Genomic DNA, 23,475 nt, shown 5'->3' on the forward strand with positions numbered 1-23,475 from the left:
TGGATATTAAGGGAACCCCGTGTCAAATTTGACGTGGGGGTCCCCCTAAATATCCATACCAGACCCTTCAGGTCTGGTATGGATATTAAGGGGAACCCTGCATTAAATTAAAAAAAAATACGTGGGGGTCCCCCTAAAAATCCATACCAGACCCTTTATCCGAGCACGCAACCTGGCCGGCTGCAGGAAAAGAGGGGGATGAGAGAGCGGCCCCCCTCCCTCCTGAACCGTACCAGGCCACATGCCCTCAACATTGGGAGGATGCTTTGGGGGTCTGTGACCCCTCAAAGCACCATGTCCCCATGTTGATGTGGAGAAGGGCCTCATCCTTACAACCCTGAGCGGTGGTTGTGGGGGTCTGCGGGCGGGGGGCTTATCAGAATCTGGAAGCCCCCTTTAACAAGGGGACCCCCAGAACCCGGCTCCCCCCTGTTTGAAATGGTAAGGGGGTACAAAAGTACCCCTACCATTTCACAAAGAAAGTGTAAAAATGGTTAAATAAGACAAACACACTTTTGAAAAATTCCTTTATTAAAAAAAAAAAAAAAAGATTCCAGCGGTGGTAATCCACTCTTGCTATCCAGCGATGGATGATCATATCCAGCGACGGGGGATCCATTACATCAGAGGGGGTGGTGTCACCCATACGTCACTGGGGAACCCCTGGCTCCCCTCACCAGCATCAGAGGAGGTGGGGTCAGGTGACGGGTTGCCCCACCCTCCTAATATAAGAAACGTCAGCGCTGGGATCCCCACAGTGTCTCCGGAGTGGAGACAGAAGACGAATGTATGCACAGCGCTGGACTGAGAGATCCCCGTCGCTGGATATGATCATCCATCGCTGGATAGCAAGAGTGGATTACCACCGCTGGAATCTTTTTTATTTTTTTTTTATTTTTAATAAAGGAATTTTTCAAAAGTGTGTTTGTCTTATTTAACCATTTTTACACTTTATTTGTGAAATGGTAGGGGTACTTTTGTACCCCCTTACCATTTCAAACAGGGGGGGCAGGATCTGGGGGTCCCCTTGTTAAAGGGGGCTTCCAAATTCTGATAAGCCCCCCGCCCGCAGACCTCCACAACCACCGTTCAGGCTTGTGGGGATGAGGCCCTTGTCCCCATCAACATGGGGACATGGTGCTTTGAGGGGTCACAGACTCCCAAAGCCTCCTCCCAATGTTGAGGGCATGTGGCCTGGTACGGTTCAGGAGGGAGGGGGGGCGCTCTCTCATCCCCCCTCTTTTCCCGCGGCCGGCCAGGTTGCGTGCTCGGATAAAGGGTCTGGTATGGATCTTTAGGGGGGGGGCCCACGTCAATTTTTTTTTTATTTGATGCAGGGTTCCCCTTAATATCCATACCAGACCTGAAGGGTCTAGTATGGATATTTAGAGGGGCCCCACGTCAATTTTTTTAAAAAATTTGACACGGGGTTCCCCTTAATATCCATAGCAGACCTGAAGGGCCTGGTAATTGAATTTGGGGGAACCCCCACGCTTTTTTTTTTTATCAATGAATGAATGAATTGTCGGCTAATACAGAGAGCACTCATTGAGTGTTCTCTGTATTACGGGAGCCGACAATATAGCCGCAAGTGATTTTAAAAGACTTTTTTTCCTGCACAAATGACACTTTGTGCAGGGACAGTTATAAGCACCAGAAACATGCGCCCCTTCACAGGCATACTACAGACACCCCCCAGGTACCACATTTAAAGGAATATTACACTTTTATTGTTTCACTTTAATCATTATTAAAATCACTGCTCCTGAAAAAACTGCAGTTTTTAAAACTTTTTTTGCATTGATCCATGTCCCCTGGGGCAGGACCCAGGTCCCCAAACACTTTTTAGGACAGTAACCTGCAAATTACCCTTTAAAATTAGCACTTTAGATTTCTCCCATAGACTTGTATAGGGTGTTCCCGGCTTTTCGAATTTGCCGCAAACAGCCCAAATTGTTCACTGTTCGCTGAACAGGCGAACAGGCAATGTTCGAGTCGAACATGAGTTCGACTTGAACTCGAAGCTCATCCCTACTAGGCATTCATGCACACAGTTTAGCTCAGTACACAAAGACTAAAGCATAGACATCAGAATTTATATGATTGTTTGATCTCTGATTAAATATTTTAGTTCCAGAGGTAGATGCTATCTATACAATGAGGATGCCAGCCTTCTGAACAAATAGGGACATTTTGACCTGGTGTGAAGGAGTGGTTTGATTTCTTTGAGATGCAATACATATAGGTAAATGTTACACTTACACCCTGCTTATCCTTCATGTGTTCAACACGAAATAAAATCAGAGGATAGGTACACTTTAACTAATTGACTTCCAGAAGATCTACCCCCCTTCATGACCAGGCCATTTTTTTTGCAATGCGGCACTGCGTTATTTTAACTGACAATTGTGCAGTCAGGTGACATTGTACCCAAATAAAATAAAATGTATGCATTTTTTTCCCATAAATAGAGATTTCTTTTGGTGGTATTTGATCAACAATGTGTTTTTTTTTTTTTGCTCTATAAACAAAAAAGTTCAACAATTTTGAAAAAGAGAAAAAATATTTTTTACTTTCTGCTATAAAACATATCCAATATAAATTTTTAAAAAATCAAATGTCTTCATAAATTTAGGCCAATATGTATTCTGCTACATGTTTTTGGTAAAAAAAACAAGAAAAAAAAACAATAAGCATATATTGATTGATTTACAGGAACCTTATAGCATCTACAAACTATGGGATATATTTATGGATTTATTTATTATTTTTTTATAATAGCAATGGCCGCGATCATCGACTTATATGTCCATTTTTAATTGTAATTTTTAATTGTAACCTTTACTCATTTAGTTATACACTTTTTCAATTACCTCAGTTCACCTATCTCCCATTTCAGCTACTTCCAGTTTATAGAATTTAAATTCTTTCTTGTTATATACAAAAAAGTATTTTATCACCCCCCCCCCCCCCCAACTTCATTTCTACTCCTGCATTATCTCCATTGCTATGTAAAAAAAGCTCATCTTTGGTCACATGAGCTTGATCAGTCCAATCCAACCTGATTCACCAGTGCCCATTCTGTAATCAGAAGCCCTTCCCACGAGTGGTTGCCATTGCACCATATCAACATCCACTGGCTGAATAGATTATAAAAACCTCTCCAAACATGGCCACAGCTATTGCCTGATGAAGGAGCATGCATGCTCCGAACACACGCTCCTCCCGACTCTCTCACCATCTGGAAGTGACGTGTCCAGCCTCCCATGAGCCGAATCTGAGAACCATGAAGCATTGGGAGCCACCAGCGCAGGCAGGAACATCAGCTGCTTCTCCACCTGCGAGCCGACTGCCTTCCACCAGGAGTGGATGAACTTCCTATACTATTTCACATGCGCTGTAATCTCTACAATCTTGTGAGTTTAAAATCGTCTGTCCTATATTAAATTTTTTTAGCACGCTGAACTAAGCTGGCACTGCTCTCTTCTTTGTTTTTTTACTTTATACACCATCAGCACTGCTAATCAATGTCCCACTCTGTGAATGATTTATAAATATAAATGCTGTAAATACCTCATTTAAGAGCCGAGATTGCAATCACATGACCAGCCAGCTCTCTCCTCATCCCCCCCAGACTGACATCAGCAGAGAAATCTCAGCCCTGCCCACTGCATCTCTCAGAGGAGAAAAGCTGGCCAGTCATGTGATCGAAATCTCGGCTGTGAAATTAGGTATTTGCAGCATTTATTTTTAAAATCGCACACAGAGGGGGATACTACAATATGAGGCAGTGCTAATGGTGTATACAGGTTAGAGTGGCTTAACAACAACTTTAGCTGGGTGTCTAGCCAGTGTTTTTTTTTTTTTTTTCATTTATGGTGTGCTGCTTTTAGGAGGGGAAGAGACCAATCCTAGTGTCTGCTTTGTAGAAACACAGGATCATCCCTTCCCCCTATCAGAACTGAGATATGCCTTGTTTACATAGGCATATTTCAGTTCTCTGTGTTTTAATGACTATCGGCCAGAGGGCATCAAGTACTCAGGACCCACAGATCAGCTTGTGCTGTAAATCATCACAGCAAAGGCAGCACACTGGCGGCACGCACGCCCCCTGCAGGCGGAAATGCAGAATTATGCATATAAAGTCTACGTGATTCTGCCCACAGCTGTCACCCTGTATCAGTAAAAGTGCTATAAGGTAGTCAGCAAGTGGTTAAAAGTTTAGTGTAGTCAAATCAAGATAAAGAAAAATTATTTCTGTATTTTTACTGCCCTTTCCTTTTTACCTCACTAAATCAATGTCATCATGCAAGAATCAGTTGTGCTCGGTGCATGCATTTTAGCACTTTTTCTTAACTATCTGACATTAAAGGGCAAACTTTTTAAAGATTTAGCATGATGGCATCATTACTGAAGATTATCCATTAACCTTTATTTCACACTGTTGTCCGTGACCAAAGGCTTAAAACTGACGTTTCCCAAAATAAATTTAATAACGCTCTTAATAATGCTTTTAATATTGCTCTTAGAGTCTTCTTTTCTTATCACAAGAACAGATTGTTCAGTTAGCAAAAATCCAAATAAACTCTATCCTTATGAATCTGTGGATTGCTTTGGCTCCTGTTTAACAATATGTCACATATCACCTTATCATTCCACTTAAAATACAGTCATGGATCTTAATCCCCTTTAGTCCCTGTGAAGTTGTCATGCCAAAGACAAATTGAGTGACTGAAAGTTTGCACAGTCAGACCATAAAAATGGAAGCAAGTATCAAAGAAATCCAATTCAGAGGTGAACTCTTATGTCTAACGTCACTGTTCACATCATTCTTGGCCCTTAGCTTAACCTTTTTATGACCAAAAGGTATTAATGTCTAGATGTTCAGGCTAAATTTAGCAGCATCGATAGGAGTCAGTTTACTTGGCAGAACCCTTATAGTTAATTTACAAACCTAAATAATCTATACTGTATATTTATATTTTAAGAATGTATATTGATTTATTAAATATGGTGGTTTTTTTTTACATGTTTTTTTAAATTTCTTTAACCACTTGCCGACCGTGTCCTGCACATATACATCGGCAGAATGGCACGGCTGGGCAAAGTAATGTACGGGTACATTACTTTGAATTCCCCACCATGCACACGTGCGCACGCGCGCCTGCTGCAAGCTCCGCGACTGTGCCCACGGTATACCCGCAATGGTGTGATGGAGCTGAAGAACGGGGAGATGCCCATGTAAACACAGCATCTCCCCGTTCTGCCTAGTGACAAGACACTGATTGTCTGCTCCCATCGGCCAGGGAGCAAGCCCATCCCCCAGGTAGTTAGAATCACTCCCAGGACACACTTAACCCCTCCCCCGCCCCCGAGTGGTTAACCCCTTCACTGTCAGTGACATTTTTACAGTAATCAATGCAATTTTATAGCATTGATCGCTGTATTAATGCCAATGGACCCAAAAATGTGTCAAAATTGTCCGATGTAAAAATTGCTGATTGCCACCATTACTAGTAAAAAATTAATTATTAATAAAAATGCCATAAATCTATTCCCTATTTTGTGGACGTTATAACTTTTGTGCAAACCAATCAATAAACGCTTATTTACCAAAAATATGTTGAAGAATACGTACAGTATAGGCCTAAACTGAGGGGAAAAAACGTTTTTTTATCTATTTTTTGGAGATATTTATTATAGCAAAAAGTAATGCGTTTTTTTCAAATCTCTTTTTTGTTTATAGCGCAAAAAATAAGAGGTGATCAAATACCACCAAAATAAACTATTTGTGTGGAAAAAAGGACGTCAATTTTGTTTGGGAGCCATGCCGCACGACCACGCAATTATCAGTTGAAGCGATGCAATGCCGAATCGTAAAAAGTACTCTGGTCTTTGGCCAGCAAAATGGTCCAGGTCTGAAGTGGTTAACCACTTCAGCCCTGGAAGATTCGGCTGCTCAATGACCAGGCCATTTTTTGCGATTCGGCACTGCATTGCTTTAACTGACAATTGCGCGGTTGCGCGACACTGTACCCAAACAAAATTTACATCCTTTTTTTCACACTGATAGAGCTTTCTTTTGGTGGCATTTGGTCATCTCTGCGTTTTTTATTTTTTGCTCTATACACAAAAAAAAGCGACAATTTTGAAAAAACACAATATTTTGTACTTTTTGCTATAATAAATCTCCCCAATTTTGTTTAAAAAAAGTTAATATTTTCCTCAGTTTAGGCCAATATGTATTCTTCTACATATTATTGGTAATAAAAATCACAATTAGCGTATATTGATTGGTTTGCGCAAAAGTTTTAGCGTCTACAAAATAGGAGAAAGATTTATGGCATTTTTATTATTATTATTTTTTTACTAGTAATGGCAGCAATCTATGATTTTTATTGGGACTGCGACATTATGGCGGACACATTGGACACTTTTGACAGATTTTTAAAAAACATTGACAATTATACAGCGATCAGTGATATAAAAACGCACTGATTACTGTATAAATGTCACTGGCAGGAAATGGGGTTAACAATAAGTGGTGATCAAGGGGTTAACTGTGTTCCCTGACTGTGTGTTCTAACTGTGGGGGGAGGGCACTGATGATAGGAGATGACAGATCATGGTTCCTAGCTATTAGGAACTCACAATCTGCCTCTATTCAGCTTACAGAACAGGGATTTGTGTGTTTACACACACACATCCCTGTTCTACCTCTTGTTCCCCGCGATTGCATGTGGCCGGCTGCCAACAATGAGCAACGGCACCCCGCAATGCAGCGGGCATAGGTGCATCTGCTATCCCGCTTGAAGGAGCCGACGTACAGCTATGATGGTTTACGGGAGCATGCTGACCTGCCGCAATATAATGACGGTGGCTGGTCGGCAAGTATTTAAAGCTAAAGTCTAAAAAAAGTAAATCTTCCTCATATCTCCAGTGACCTAACTTACCTGTAATGAATTATGTCCCACGTTGGGCAGGCTTCTGGATCCCTTAGAAATCTTCTGTGCAAGGATTGACCTTTTCCTGTTACTGACCTTCCATCACTGTAAGCATTAATAGCTGCAAGTTTTCTGTGAAGCTACAGTCAACATCTTCCCGATGGGGGCCTGTTCCCTCTCCCTCTTTTGGTAAAAGTCGTTTCATAGTGAACATGCATATAACTCAATCTCTGGATGGGGGAGAGAATTATGTCATTCATCAGATTTACCCTTATTCAGAGATGGATTTACATGCAGTATACACTCTGAAACAACTTTTCCCAATGGAGGAAGAAGAAGAGGGTGGGTCCCCATCACTAGCTTTTTCACTGTAGTTTTACAGAAGATTCAGAGCTAGTAACTCCCCTAGAGCTAGAAGTTCAAAAACAAGGCAAGGATAGGTCACCCCACACAGAAGATTTCTAAACCAGTGTTTCTCAACTCCAGTCCTCAAGGCGCCCCAACAGGTCATGTTTTCAGGATTTCCCTCAGATGAATGGATCAAATTACCCCGTTTCCCCAAAAATAAGACCTAGCGTGATTGTCGGTGATGGCTGCAATATAAGTCCTACCCTGTTTCCCTGAAAATAATCCCTACCCTGAAAATAAGACCTACAATGACTTTAACTAGGGCTTATTTGGGGGTAGAGCTTATATTGCAGCCATCACCGACAGCCACGCTAGGTCTTATTTTCGGTTGAGTTTTGAGTTTTAAATTGAGTTTCTAAAGCTATCATTTTGTTTTATCTAAACTTCAGGTTTAATGTATTATTATAATTTTTTTTTTAAATACTGTACTTTTTATATAACAATTACAGGTAAATGACTGGTGTCACTGCAAGCCAAAGATGGCAGTGTCTATCTGCAAGTTGAAAGCTTTTATTTTAATAATGTCTCCAGACTACTTTCACACTATTAAAAACTTACCTTTGAAAGTGCCTTCCAGCAGTTATGTAAGTGCTTGTTTTCCACTCATTTATCCATTGTCACCACTACCATCTTCTTTCTGTCTTTTTCTAGGTCTGGATTACTCTTTACTACCTAGTCACAGACAACCCAAGCTTTGGCACCCGACACGAACATCAAGTATTGTACAGTTGCTGGTATTGTACACTGAGCTGTGCATAGCAGGAATAAGAAGAGCATTTATTCCAAAAGGGACTTTACAGAATCTCTTCTGCCACATAAACCTACATGCCAGTCCTTTTTTCAAACTACACTTTACTTTAGTTTTAACAGAAAGATTTTTTTCCTACATTTATAACTGGACTTGAGTTTTAATATTTAACTGGAGGATTGTTTTAGTAAATAACATAGTACTGAGTCTCATACATATTTGTTTAGCTTAACAAAATCTACACATTAGACAGTCAATACACTTTTGGCAGAAGTACATTTTTGGAAAACGTTTCAATATAATCTGTTCGTTAATATACTGTTTGTCTTGGCACAAATTGAGAACTTATGTACTTATATTACCTAGGCAAATTATTACCAATAACCTATAGTAATTGTATAACTTATATGTGAACATATGGCTTTGCTGCGAGCATAAAGGTAATTGTAGAGTACATATTGGAGAACATCAGTGTGATTTACACCCTAATCATTTTGCCACTCCAAAAGGAGTAACAAACAAACTCGATAAATGACCTGGCCTTGTACGCTTTATGAAGTGCAAAATCTGCCTGGCTGCAATAATATGAAGTTTTCTAGTCAGTTGCACTTCTTCTGTAAGTAAAATTAAATGAAGGTACAAGTTTTATGGTGTTATTCCATTTAATGATAAATAACAATGTACCTAAATTGATTGCTTTCACAGCAATTTTCCTCTAGGTTGCCAATTAAATATTATATATTCTCAAAGTAATGGGATTTTTATTTTAGATTTGATCAGTCTACCATCCCTGAATATAAATTAAGGCTTAAATATAGAATATTTAGTTTGGAAAAGTAAATTTTACAAACAGCTACTGTAATAATAATTGATTAAATTGTAAAACTAATTAGAAGTGATGCTCAGAGGATAAAGTATTCTAAGTTATATTCCTGCTTTATCTGCCATGGAAATATCTACTTTCCTCAATCAAAATGGAAAACATATCTGTATATAAAAATGTTACTATTCCCATCAAGCTTTCGAATGCAAAGTTATAATATGTAGTGTGGAGGCAAGCCAAATTTGTGGAGGCCATTAACAACTGTAATTTGGAATGCTATTGCTTGGGACCCAAATTATTTGAGCACAAATGGACTGTTGAGGATCTGCGAGTAATAAATCAGAATGTAAATTAAATTTGATAACTTATTTATTTGAGCTACTGGGGATTGTGCATGTTACCTGCACCAAAAGTTTGCATTTACATGCACAATCAGTAAGGATCCACATTTTAAAATTCTCAACCAATTTCAGGTGATCAGAAAGCCTACATTTACCACAAAATGTAAAGGATAAGGTACTTAATTCTGAGTTAGTAGCCATTAGTGTTTTAAATATTTTCACAGCAACGTTAGTCTAAGCCCTTGTACAAGTTGTCGGAAAATCCGATTGTACATAACGTGATGACGTTATTTTGTTACGACGGGACTACGTTCAGGCTAGTAGCGAATAGCTTTGGTCTAGGAATTTGATCTGAGCATGCGTGGCACTTTGTCCGTCGGAGTAGGCTACACATGATCGGAGTATGTCCGATAGGAGCATTTTGTCCGAAAATTTTACCGGCAAGTTGGAAAACTTGGTCCATCGGATATTCAGACGGAAACAGTCCGATGCAGACCACACACAATCGGAATATCCAACAAAACGGTCCGATAGGACACATTCCGTCGGAAACTCCGACCGTGTGTACAAGGGCTAAGATGTCTATGTAACTATGTCAGCTGTACTGTTTGGAGATATCAAAACATGCTTTATCTCTCTTCTTTCAAGCCAAAAAACATATGAGTGCCTCTGACACATCATTAAAAGTATGTACTATTAATCCCATGTAACAACAAATACAGTGCTCCCAGCCCTGTGGAAGTCAATAGAGTCACAAGCCCAAGAATAGATAAAGTCAATGTAGCCATGGTGTTAGCACTACTGACAAACAATCCGCCAAATCACCCCACTGCCAGACTTCATGCATCCTTTCCAGAGACAATGAACAGTCATTTGCAAGCTTTGTTTTTGTTGTTTTTATTGGGGGGTACAACTTGGATAGGGATTGGGATATGGGGTGCCCATAGAATTAATCATTGCCATCATACTTACAGGTTTCAATATACTTTTGATCATATTTAGAGCCCAAAGATTGAATGTGAACACTTGACTAAGTAGAAATCGTCTCCTGCAGCTCCCTGCAGACTCCCTCTGCATCTCCGTGCAGACTGCTGTTACTAAGGGTTCTCCATCCATCCATCACTGTGTGAGGGACAGAAACATCCCTTTTGACTGTGTAAAAGTAATGGTCTTAGATCTCTTCACCACCACCAAACTTGCTTATCCTTGCAATCTTGGTTTCCTCCTGCACAACTTGTAATTACATTAGGGTATAACACATCCTCTTATAATGAGTACGAAGAACTCAATCTGAATACTGGCTCTGGTGACTCACTGCTACTAGGCCTGAGGCCTGCAGAACTCCCCAGAGGCCTAATAAATTAAAGTCTATATTTTAAGAAATGGACTACTGCTCCCAGCCAGCCCAACTTGCAAATCATGTGTTTCCCGGCCACACTGATTTGACACACACATCCCTACAGTCTCTTCTCTGGTCCAGGACTCTTCACCATCCACTGTGTGCATGATAAAGACTCTGCTAGTGACCATGTAGTAGCAGAGTTCCCTTACAGAATCCCTGGCACCTCCGGCCATCCACAGATACATCACCAAGCCAGTGAAGAAGAGAAACACATAATCCCAAATGCTGATCACATGATCCCAGACCCAACAGTATATTACTCAACCCGGGAGCCTAAGGACAGTGGGAGAAGTGGCACATCCACCTGAAGCCCTGTGCCTCGGAACTCAGGTGTCATTCACCTGGCAAAAGAGTGCCTGAATGTCAGGTGGTGAGGGCAAATTGGAAGTCTTGGAGAGCACTCAAACTATGTCAAACCAAGGGATAAAAGCCATTCACCATAATAACATGTTTCAGGGATGCCCCTTTATTAGATCATGTGTATTAATTCAACATGTCTTTTTATACTGTAGCACCCCATCACTCAACAGGCATGGAGAAGGACCACAGATAACAACCAGAATGACTCTCTGGAAGTAGATATATTCTCCACAAGCTTTTAAAGGGTAGCTTACGTTAAAGTAAGGAAAATAAGGAAAGTAAGGAAAATACTTGCTTAGACAGTTATCACTGTAACAGCTGTCCCCATGGAAAGAACCACCCTCTATTTCTGTTCCAGTAACAACTGAAATTTTGTCTCTCACATCACTTTCCACCTCATTTGCAATGGTCATCGGGACAATTAGAGAGCAATAAACACCTTACCAAGGCTCTAATGCTTTCCTACTTAATCTAAAATGAGAAAAATAGCTGTAAGTAGACTTTATGTTTTCTATCAATCCAATCTGCCAAGCCAGTCCATGGGGCATGTAGGCTTTCATTGCTCACCTCTCTTCAAAAATGTTTGTTATTTAGTTTCTATCATACGCCTATAATTCCAGTACTTTATGCATCACTGATCCAAGATAAGTATGCAAATCAGGTTTTCTCATTTCATTTGCAGCATACTTGCTCCAGGTTAGTGACTAAACATACTGAAGCCAGAAACAGACAGGTAACTAGCATTTACAGAAAGAATAGCAGTCAACCTTTTCCTCCTAATACAAGTGTACTTCAAATGCAACCTTTTAAAGTGAAATGTGTAACTCATATCAAAGTGTTATAATTTTAATACCTTATATTATTATACATCTCTTGTGTTATCTGATTCTGGTGTTAGGCAGGTAAAACTAAAAATAAAGGCTTGGGCGTGGTAGTCATGTTCCCTGTATTGCTTTCTTTTATGTGATCACGCTTTTTATTTTCATTTTAATATTTTATACATTTTTGTATTTGCTGAGTTTATGCCAATAAACAGCCATCCGATATTTTTCATCTACACTATGGGAAGCTGTTCTTTTTTGTCCCTCATGTGATCTTCTATATGAGTTTGGAGCCATCCACCATTCCTGGTTTTTGTTGGAGTTGAGCTTTCTTTCCGTCCATTCCACCAGGGCCCTGGAGAAACAGGCATCTTGGGGACGATACGGATCATTCCTCCTATGACCAGATGACCTCCGGTAACCTCAACGGCTGGTAGACCTGTGGAGATCCACCCATCTTTATATGCTCATACGACCTCATGGTTCTGGTAAGAGTACCCATCTTGTTTAGTTTCACCGAGAATTCACTGCTTCAAGATGTCTTTATGATCACCTTCCAGCGTCCATTTTATGCGATTTATCACTATTCTTGTCCTGTGAGGGCTCTAAGGACTTTTTGTATTTCACTGAATATTTGGATTTTTATTTATATTCTTTCTCTCCTTTTTCACTATTTGTCACATGTGCTTTTCACAGTCCTTTTTTAGCGCTACATTATATTGTTGGAGTTTTATATATGAATTCGGTTATGTTCGTATGTAGCTGCTGGTTTATGTACTAATTTTTGCTTTTGGGGTTAGCACAATATTATTTCCTTTTTTCTAAAAATAAAGGCTTCTTTTTGCCATAAAGATAAATAACAATCAGTATAATCTGAAAAGTGCAAAACCACTGAAATCACACATCAACCTGAAAATACATGAAACAAGGAAATAAAAGTTATTAGAGTATAACTAAAGGAATGTTTTTGCTTTATATAGAATGGGTTTAGAACACCTGTCAAGGTTATTTAGGGAAAAGGTATTTTCTCGTACTTCCTGTTTTGGCTATGGGACAGGAAGTGAAGGAAACTCTCTCCAATGGGACATAGATGGCAAAAAAAAAAAAAACTGACAGGGGTTATAACCCTCCCTTACTCTATCCAAAAATGAAAAAGAAAAGGTTTTGCCCATAGTTTTTTAAACCAGGCTTAGAAAATAACTAAATACCAACATATTTTCTAAAATCCTTTACCTATTCTGTTCATGCATTCGATGAGAGAGATACATAAAACAATGTAAGTACCATTGTAAATAATCCATATTCTTACTTTCTGAATTGAAATAATTCCTTCTTGGGTGTCTTTATCCACAGATATTTTGAAGACACTTTGGCCATCACCATCGACAATCTTATATTCCATTTCAGCATTTAGTCCCACATCATCATCTGTTGCTTTTATTTTGGCTACTGTTGAGCCAACAGGCAATGATTCAGGAACATAATACTGATCAGACTCTAAAAAAAGAAGAAATTAAAATGATGAATATTAGAAAATATTTTGTTTTCAACTGAGTTGGAAAGAGTTAAAGTCCCTGCAGTGGTTTCCCCTCTTTATTTGTCTTGTAGACCACGGTCACGAGGACAAAAATGTGAAATCTTTTACATTTTGAAATAGATAGTACAATTTCTTAAGCATTTGATTATGTGACCAAGCCTAAAGAGAATGTGAAACATCATTTTGATTTCAGGAAATGTTAGTATGTTAGCCTTTTAGTTGCCCATTCATCTGACTTTCAACTGTTTTTAAAAAAAGATCTAACAGATGCAGCATAGCTGGCATGTGCGAGATGGCCAGTTAACCACTGAGCTCAATCTCACCAGTAACACTGGATCAGTAACACAAAGCTGTATGTAGCACATTAACCTAGTCCCCCACACTGATCCTGGAGAACTATGCCTTGCAAGTGAAAGGGCAGGTCCAGATTCCGGTAGCTAATGAAGTTCTTTACACCAGCAACATGGGCCAGAGTTGGTGCTATGCCCTGCTTCATATAGCTGTTCCTCTTCAGGTGGACACACCACACCCCACCCAAGAATATCTATGAACTGTGGGATTTCTTCAGCATCTTCTGAATCCTGCACTCCATCTATAGGCTTTCCAGCAAAAGCAAGGCCCCACTTGGTAGATTAGAGTGGAAAAATTGAGAAAAGATCACACACTCTTTAGATTACAAAATGGAATGAAATGATTCAGTCAATTTCTTTCCAATTCAAAACCATTCAGTACAAGAAGCTACTTTAAAAGATATTCTGGTATGGTTAAAGTGCTTTCTCCAAACAGATATGATCTCTTTATTGCAGCAACTTAAGTCAGAGGTGCTAGAGGTGAGGGACAGAGTTGGCCACATCCTCTTGCCCTCCATGGTCCTGCTCTTTATTAGTTCTCCTCCTACCTATCTTAACGTACCATCAATGTCACCTACAACTCTATCTCCTTCTCATATTTTCTCTTTCTGTGGGGGTTCCCAAGTCTCTGCCCTTGAACCCCTTCAATACTGTCGATAACGTTAAATGGTTTCCAATGGCAACTCTATGCTGACAACATCCAAATCTGTCTCTATACTCCTCAGTTCATCTCTTCTATTTCCTCATGCATTGCTAATTACTCACTGAAATATCAATTAGAGATGAGTTGAACCCCCCCCCAGGTTCGGTTCACACCAGAACATACTGAACAGACAAAAAATTTGGAAGAACACATGAACACCGTTAAAGTTTATGGGACACGAACATGAAAAATCAAAAGTGCTAATTTTAAATCCTTATATGTAAGTGAATAAGTGTTTGGGGACCCGGGTCCTGCCCCAGGGGACATGTATCAATGCATTTTTTTTTTTTTTAAACTGTACTTTTTTCTGGAGCAGTGATTTTTTTTAATGCTTAAAGTGAAATAATAAAAATTAAATATTCCTTTAAATATCATGCCTGGGGGTGTCTATAGTATGCCTGTAAAGTGGCAAATTGTTCCCGTGTTTAGAACAGTACCACAGCAAAATTATATTTCTAAAAGGAGAATTGTCATTTAAAACTGATCGCGGCTGTAATGAATTGTTGGGTCTTGGCAATATAAATAAAACTCATTGAAAAAAAGGGTATGTGTCCATTACCAGGCCCTTTGGGTCTGGTATGAATATTAAGGGGAATCCCGAACCAAAATTAAAAAGAAAAATTCCATGGGGGTTCCCTAAAATCCATATCAGGCCCTTCAGGTCTGATATGGAAATTAAGGGGAACCCTGTGCCAATTTTTTTTTTTTTAAATGGCGTAGTGGTCCCCCAAAATCCATACCAGACCTTTATCAGAGCACGCAACCTGTCAGGCCACAGGAAAAGAGGGTGGGATAAGAGAGAGCACCCCTCTTGAACTGTACCAGGCCACATGCCCTCAACATGGGGAGGGTGCTTTGGGGTAGCCTTGTCCCCATGGTGATGGGGGCAAGGGCCTCATCTCTACAACCCTTGCCCAGTGGTTGTGGGGTATGTGGGCAGGGGGCTTATCAGAATCTGTAAGCCCCCTTTAACAAGGGGAGCCCCAGATCCCGGCCCCCCCATGTGAATTGGTAACAGGGTACATTGTAACCCTACCATTTCACAAAAAAGTGTCAAAAATGGTAAAAAAGACAAGAGACAGCTTGGGACAAGTCCTTTATTAAAAAAATAAAAAAAATACAAATGTCCCGCAATGTAAATTCATGCCAAAAATGGAAAAAAAGAGCTGCAACCATTCCGCCTCCATTGGAGGCTCCCACCAACTGATGCTTCTTCTGGGTGACAGTTCTTATAAAGCTGAGGGTGGGGCCACCTGGTGATGTAAACAGGTGACCCCGCCCCCTCTGATGCCATGGGAGGCTTCCCCATGGGGTCAGAGCGGGTTTTGGGGGACCCCTACGCCATTTTCTAAAAAATTGGCACAGGGTTCCCCTTAATTTCCATTCCAGACCTGAAGGGCCCAGTATGGATTTTGGGGGGCCTCCACGCAATTTGTTTTAAATTTTTTGGTTCAGGGTTCAACTTAATATTCATACCAGACCCTAAGGGCCTGGTAATGGACTGGGGGGGAACCCATGCTCTTTTTTTTAATGAGTTTTATCTATATTGCCGAGACCCGACAATTCATGACAGCCGTAATCAGTTTTCAATGACAATTTTTCCTTTAAAAATGTAATTTTGCTGCGGTACTGTTCTAAACATGGGGAAAATGTGCCACTTTACAGGCATACATACTAGGCACAATTTTTAAAGGAATCATTAATTTTATTGTTTCACTTTAAGCATTAAAAAAATCACTGCTCCTAAAAAAAAGTCAGTTTAAAAAGAACTAATTTGCATTGATACCTTTTACCTTCAGAACTGCCTTCATTTGTGGCATAGATTCAACATAGATTCAAACATTCCTCAGAGATTTTGGCCCATACTGACATGATAGCATCACGCAGTTGCTGCAAATTTGTCGGCTGCACATCCATGATGCCAATTCCTTATTCCACTACATCCCAAAGGTGGATTGGGATCTGGTGACTATGGAGGTCATTATCATGTTCAAAAAAACAGTTTGAGATGATTTGAGCTTTGTGACATGGTGCATTATCCTGCTAGAAGTAGCCATCAGAAGATGGTTACACTGTAGTCATAAAGGGGTGGACATGGTCAGCAACAATACTCAGGTAGGCTGTGGCATTTAAATGATGCTCAATTGGTACCAAGGAGCCCAAGAGAATTTCCCCCACACCATTATACCCACACCACCAGCCTGAACCATTGATACAAGGTAGGATGGATCCATACTTTGTGTTGTTTATGCCAAATTCTGACCCTACCATCTGAATGCCACAGCTGAAATTGAGACTCATCAGACCAGGCAACATTTTTCCAATCTTCTATTGTCCAATTTTGGTGAGCCTGTGCGAATTGTAGCCTCCGTTTCCTGTCCTTAGCTGACTGGAGTGGTACTCGGTGTGGTCTACTGCTGCTGTAGCCCAGCTGCTTCAAGGTTGGATGTGCAGTTGAGATGAGATGGTATTCTGCATACCTTGGTTGTAACGAGTGGTTATTTGTGTTACTGTTGCCTTTCTATCATCTGCCCATTCACCTCTGACTTCTAAAATCAACAAGTCATTTTCCTCCACACAACTGCCACTCACTGGATATTTTCTTGGTTTCAGACCATCAGAAATGGTTGTGCTTGAAAATCCCAGTAGATCAGCAGTTTTTTTTTAAATACTCCCATCTGGCACCAACAACCATGCCATATTCAAAGTCACTTAAATCTCCTTTCTTTCCCATTCTGATGCTCGGTTTGAACTTCAGCAAGTCATCTGTACCATGTCTAGATGCCTAAATGCATTGAGTTGCTGCCATATGATTGGCTGATTAGCAATTTGTGTTACCAAGCAATAATAAAGTGGCCATGAGTGTAGATTTAATACCATTTTCTGCATAACTGCAACCTATCCAATACTGAATTCCTAATATCTTGTATACCCTCCCCCACCTTTTCCATTGAGGTTGATAGCGCAACTTTCAATCCTTCCATTCATGCCAGGTGCTAGGTGTAATACTGGATTCTGACCTCTCTTCTTGATCCCAAATCCAATCACAGTCCAAATCTTCCTGCCCAAACCTCCACAACATTTGCCAAATGTATCCCTTCTTAACAAATGACACCACAAAGCATCTAATTTATTCCCTTGTTATCTCTTAGCTGCTATTACTGCCAGACCTATTCACCTCTCTGCCATTATCTTCACTGGCTTCCACTAGCCCAACGTAAAAATAATTCAAAATACTAACACAAGAATTATGACCAAGTGCAAATTCTATTCTAAACCCTTTGTAAAAACACGATAAGCTACTGGAAATGTTTCACCCAAATTATTTTTGAAGTAATAGGATTCTTAACATCACCTTCCCAATGTTTATCCTTATCACATTTAGGAATAAATAACACTCCTCCTTGCTCCTGAATTATAGTTACTTATATTTTATTAATAGTCAGACTGACTATTGCCCCATATTGGATAAACATCACTGCCCTCAATGTCTCTGGAGATATTAGTGTTGCACTGCTCTGTTTTAACTATGAGAGTCTCCTAGCCCTTTAGAAATTACAACATTACAATTTTTGATAACACTTAGAAACTTTTGTCCCTGTAGTGCACTTCAGTGTCCTAGAACTATTATAAAGTATCTGACTCATAATGTATCTAGTTTAGGGATTTTTTCAGAAATTATACTATTCTCCATATAGCCAGCCTGATTTCTTTTTATTTTCTCCAATTACCCTGTTAACACTTAAAATTATTGCAAGTTAAGTTGAATGCAACTCAAAAAATAAGCATTTAGGGAATTGTCAATTACTGCAATTTTCATTATTGATTATTCATTATTTCTTCTTTCTAAATGTATTTTTTTTGCTGTACCTGATTCACATTATACAGATATGACAGGAAGGTTTAGGGTGTTAAAAAACATCACTATTAACATGCACAAATCTTGGCAAAAAAAATAATCATTCCCAAAGAGAACTACCTTTGAGAGAATTATTACATAGAACCATAGTAAAGTGACTGAAAACAAAAAAAGACTAAGCAGTCCATCGAGTCTGCCCATTCTTTTTTTTTTTTTTGGGGGGGGGTTCATTGACCTTGTTGTCCGACTGTAGATCTATGTTTATCCCAGGCATGTTTGAAGCCATTTACTGTTGACTGTCTCACTACCTCTGTTGGTAGTTTATTCCAATCATCAACTACCCTTTCAGTAAAATAATACTGAAGATTTGTTTTGAACTTTCCTCCAGTTAGTTTGATGTCATTTTCCCATGTTCTTGATTTTGTTTTTGTATTAAAAAGACTGCCTTCCTGAACCTTATTCACCCACTTGATGTATTTAATGGTTTCAATCATGTCTCCCCTTTCCCTTCTTACATCACTTCCCTTAGATAGTAGCACTAACCTCATTTCCTCTTTTTGAAAGGAAAAGACTAGGCAATATAGCATATGGAAAATTAGAAACATGGATGATGCAAAAAGTAGCACAGATTAGTAAGTTTGCATGCATGCACACGTTTCATTTGCAAATTGAATTGCATTAAAAATATACTCCGATCAGCCATAATTTTAGGACAATCTATAGGCTAAATGAATAACATTCATTATCTTATTACAATAGCATGTAAAAGTTGGTGGGATATATTAGGCACCAGCTAAACACGTGGTCCCTGAAGTTGATATGTGGAAAAAAAAGGGCATTGCAGTTTGTTTGTGTGGGGCTGTGTGGCTACAGGCTGATCAGGATGCCCATGCTGATCTATGTCCACAGCCAAAAATATGGTCATGTGAACATCAGAACTTGACCCAATGGGCATGTGAACATCAGAAATTTCAGATTTCAATCCATTTAGAATCTATGTTCTGGAAAAACAAGTCCGATCCATGAAAGCCTCACTTTGCAACTTATAGGCTTTAAAGGATCTGCTACTTATGGCTTGGTGCCAGATGCCACAGTATAATTTTAGAGGTTTAGTGGCATCCATGCCCTAATCGATCAAGATTGTTTGGGGGGGACCTACTTAATATTAGGTGAGTGGTCAAAAATTATGGCTGATAGGTGTATATACTTTGGTTTTGCTTTAAGGAATCACTTTAGAGGTAGTGTTAAAATTTAGGGTTTGGGGAATGATCATAATGTGTCCTTCGGGATATCTAATGAGCCATAATAGCTTTTATGGGCCTATCAAATGGCTAGGCTCCAGGTATTGTTATAATTTATTGTTCTTTTGAGACAAAGTTTAATTCCTACGCTCATCTTCTATGTTATCCGCCAGTGGCGCTTCAAAAAAATCCATCCTATGGTTTTTCATCACAGAGGCCTTTTACCTATTTAAGAAAGGTGTATTTATAGGACATAGTAATGTAATCCAAACAGGTAACAATGTAAAGTGACAAATGCTACAGTTTCCATCCAAAACGAAAGATGACTAAATATTTTCTTTAAATTCAATGACACAGAAGCTATACGGTTTGGAAGGTTGCATCTATGACTGGTCATGACATGCACACCTACATTTATACTGGGAAAATGTGCTTTAATGTGCCCTATTATACTGTGATGTATAATAATGAATATTATCAAAAGCTCATTGTAAGAGTTGGCTAAGTACCAAACAGTGCTTTCTTTCTAATTATTTCAGTTGTTAGGAACTGAATAGTCTCCATAAAACCCAGCTCTTCTTTATACTTCCTATCTTCACATTAACATTAATTTTCATCAGCATTTCAGTATTCTGTGCACTCATTGTTAGCACTGCTTATCCTTTTACTTTCAGTGCCTACAAGTATAGTTTTTTTTTTTATATATATCAAGGATACATTGAAAACCTGAAGCAGACTTCAGTGTTTTCATCTTTAGGTCTTGACCTTAATAGTGATGGTCAGGTTCATTATGCATTGTAGCAAGCATACAGTGGTTAAAAGAACTGTGAAGTATTATATTTCTGTTAGATCCTCTTAAAACAGACCAGACTGTATATTTTCTTTCCTTATGATATGTTGACTGGGGAATATTGTATACAAGTGTTACTTACAACATGAATAACCATTTAATTTAAGACCTTCTAAATAGCATGGAGATTGTTTTAAGTCTAATATTTGAACAGTTCACTAATGAACAATTATATAATTTTGATGCTTAGTTAAAGAAATTATTTTTTAAGTCTCCTAGGCCCAGTGCTCTTACAGTTCATTTATGTTTTACTGAAAGGCAATTAAAGTAATTGCATAATTTCCTCTAGTTTACCTGTTTTATTGTTGTATATTTTATTAGATTTAACATTGTTAGCAAACGTGTTCCTGGTTGGGCAAAGGAAGAATAGTGTGCATAAAAGCTTACATTTGTTGAAGTAGGACAAGAAACAGTGGCAAGGTATGTAGCTGTAGATCAGTATACAAATAACTGCCCAGCATACTAAGTGGAGCAATATGTAAAGTAGTGGAAAATGTATAGCATAGTGTACAAAAGGGGAGCAGTGTGTAATATGTAAAACAGTTTACAGTGTTAAATGGTATGCAGTAGAGAGCATACAACAAAGTGTTCGTAGCAGAATGGTGTGGCTTATAGCGACATTGATTTAAAATTGAAAAATACTGCATTTGATCACTAGATGGCACCAAGTAACACAGGAAAATCCTATGATACTTGGCACCATCTAGTGGCCAAATTAAGTATATCCATTTCAAAATCAATCAAAAACATCTGTCCAGCAAATAAATAGCTTAAAGAGTAACTCTACTTTTGTTGAGAAAAAAAACACTCCCCTCTGGGTGATCTATGTACATTATAAGGATATTAACAAACTTATTTGCAGATTCCTATCTTTTGTTATTCAGAAAAAATCACTGTGTATTTGTCTGTCTATGTGAAGAGTGAATTGAATGGGAGTAGTCTCATAATTATCAATCAGTTTCTTCACCTGCAGGGCTCTAATGAGGAGAATTGCAGGGCCTGCATCCCTTTAGATGTGATTTCCCAAATATTCTGGGAAAAATCAGTGAGCCAATCACACCAGAAGGAAATTATGTTTTTTTTTTTTGGGGGGGGGGCTTGAGTGTTCTGTACACATTCTGTGTACATGTACAGAAAATCTCCAGGTATCCATATTACATTGCATTTTATAGAAAATTACACAGCTGCAGATATTAAAAATTACCTTTTCTTTTCAAACATTCAATTATGATATGACCCGAGTCGCAATTGTATATTCTATATTCTATTTTTTATTTGCAATTTCACATAAAAGTGGAGTAGCCCTTCAATAACAGAGCATTTGCATTTTCGCTGGGCAAATTGTTATGCAAATTTTTGTAAACACACCCCAAATTGTAGCCTTGACACTGGTGTCAAAGAGCATTATACATTTTCTAAAGAGAGGGCACAGCAGAGGCTTGCTTGCCACTGTATCACCTTGGATAGAGCTCTCTGAAAACAGAAAGTGGGAGGGGACAATCCAAGATCATTGATTTGATTATTTTTGGTACATTTCAGCTTGATTTACTGAACCCTATAAACAGATGATATTTAAAAAGGCAGGTGAGGATATTCTGAAAAATCTGAAAATATGCCATATACGCTAAATATCTATATGCAATATTTTATATAAACCTGCCTTTTTATTGTTCAGCTTTGACAAACATAAATTTAGAAATTAGAAATTAGAAATTTAGAAAACTATACATCCCCCTTAATTCAATAATGTATCTTTATTTTTATACGTGCTGAGATAACAAAAAACAATGTTTGTTCTAAGATGACAACTTACTCTTGGGAAATCTTGGTGGATTGTCATTGACATCTGTAAGGGTGACTGTGACAGATGTTGTACCTGATAGTCCTCCCATTAAGCCAACCATATCCTTTGCCTGTATTACAAGAAGGTACTGATCTTTAGCTTCTCTGTCCATGTTAGGTAAAGCTGTTCGGATAACCCCTATAAGAAAAATAGAGAGAATATGAATTCATGTACTTTTTTGGTAGATTTCTGTAAAAAGATAGCCCATAATTAGAGACTGTGGAGGTGTAGATATACTTTTTATTGGTTGGCCAATTAGGAAATGCAAAGTTTTGAGATATAGTATAGGTATGTTCATTGTATACCATATCTGAAAAAAACAACTAGTGGATTCTATTCACTAATACAATGTATTATTGCAACCTTACTTTTCCTGTAGGAGTTAGTAGATAAAAAAAGTAGAAATTAATAAAAATGAAAAAAAAAAAATGCAAAAGCTGACTAACACTCTTTAGAGATAATCTCATTTAAAGCCTTTGTTCAGGAAAACAGATTTATAAGACGTATTTTTAATGCTCCTGCCTATCTCAAGTAGACATGTGCACACTGAAATATATAGTTTTGAAATTTCATTTTCATCCAAAAAATACATTTATTTAGTTACTCCCGAAATTCGTTTTTATTTATTTTGTTTCGTTAAAAAATGCATTCGTCCAAAAATCCCCAAAAAATGAAAGTCGAATGTCATTGAAGGCTTATGGTGTCTGTCAAATGTTCTAAGAAGATTTGATAGAGCAGCTAAACTGTACGATATCGTAATCATACATTTCCAGTTGAATGTTCCGCCTACAAGCTATAGTATAATTCTAATGTTGTATAACACTAGTAATAATTATATTTATTAATTATTATTACTAGTCAACCAACATTAGAATTCTTCTATAGCCTATGGGCAGAGCATTTGACCATAAATGTCTTCTCGTGGTGACTGCTTAGTCGAATCTTCATGTTAAATCTTTTCTCTCTATGTCGAATAATCTTGGACTAATAGAGTTTGGTTAGGCACATTCGACCTTTTCTGCTATTGTCTCTATAATGTCGAATCTTTTCTCTCTATGTCAAATCTTTTCTCTCTATGTAGAATAATCTTGGACTAATAGAGCTAAGGTTAGGCGCATTCGACCACAGGTTCAATGGACACAGATCGGTATTGTCAGGGTCATGTGGAAGCTCCTAGCTATATCGAACTGTTGTCACAACGAAAATGAAAATAAAGCATTTGTTTATGTCGGATCTTTCGGTTTT

General features: G+C 38.6%; 1 protein-coding gene across 2 annotated transcripts in view; it reads right to left on the reverse strand.

The window, feature by feature from the left end:
• The window catches only part of CDH7 (cadherin 7), a 314,868-nt gene that overhangs the window by 44,656 nt on the left and 246,737 nt on the right, over window positions 1–23,475 (reverse strand). For both annotated transcript variants that reach the window (XM_077492388.1, XM_077492389.1), the window contains exons 5-6: window positions 22,201–22,368; window positions 13,157–13,344 (exon numbers count right to left, since the gene is read on the reverse strand). In XM_077492388.1, the coding sequence (XP_077348514.1) occupies window positions 13,157–13,344; window positions 22,201–22,368 (356 nt within the window). The remainder of the gene's footprint in view (window positions 1–13,156; window positions 13,345–22,200; window positions 22,369–23,475) is intronic.

Source organism: Lithobates pipiens, unplaced genomic scaffold (genome assembly GCF_037356315.1).
Source record: "Lithobates pipiens isolate NorthernLeopardFrog02 unplaced genomic scaffold, aLitPip1_a1.2 Scaffold_19, whole genome shotgun sequence".
In the NCBI taxonomy this organism is placed as follows: domain Eukaryota; kingdom Metazoa; phylum Chordata; class Amphibia; order Anura; family Ranidae; genus Lithobates; species Lithobates pipiens.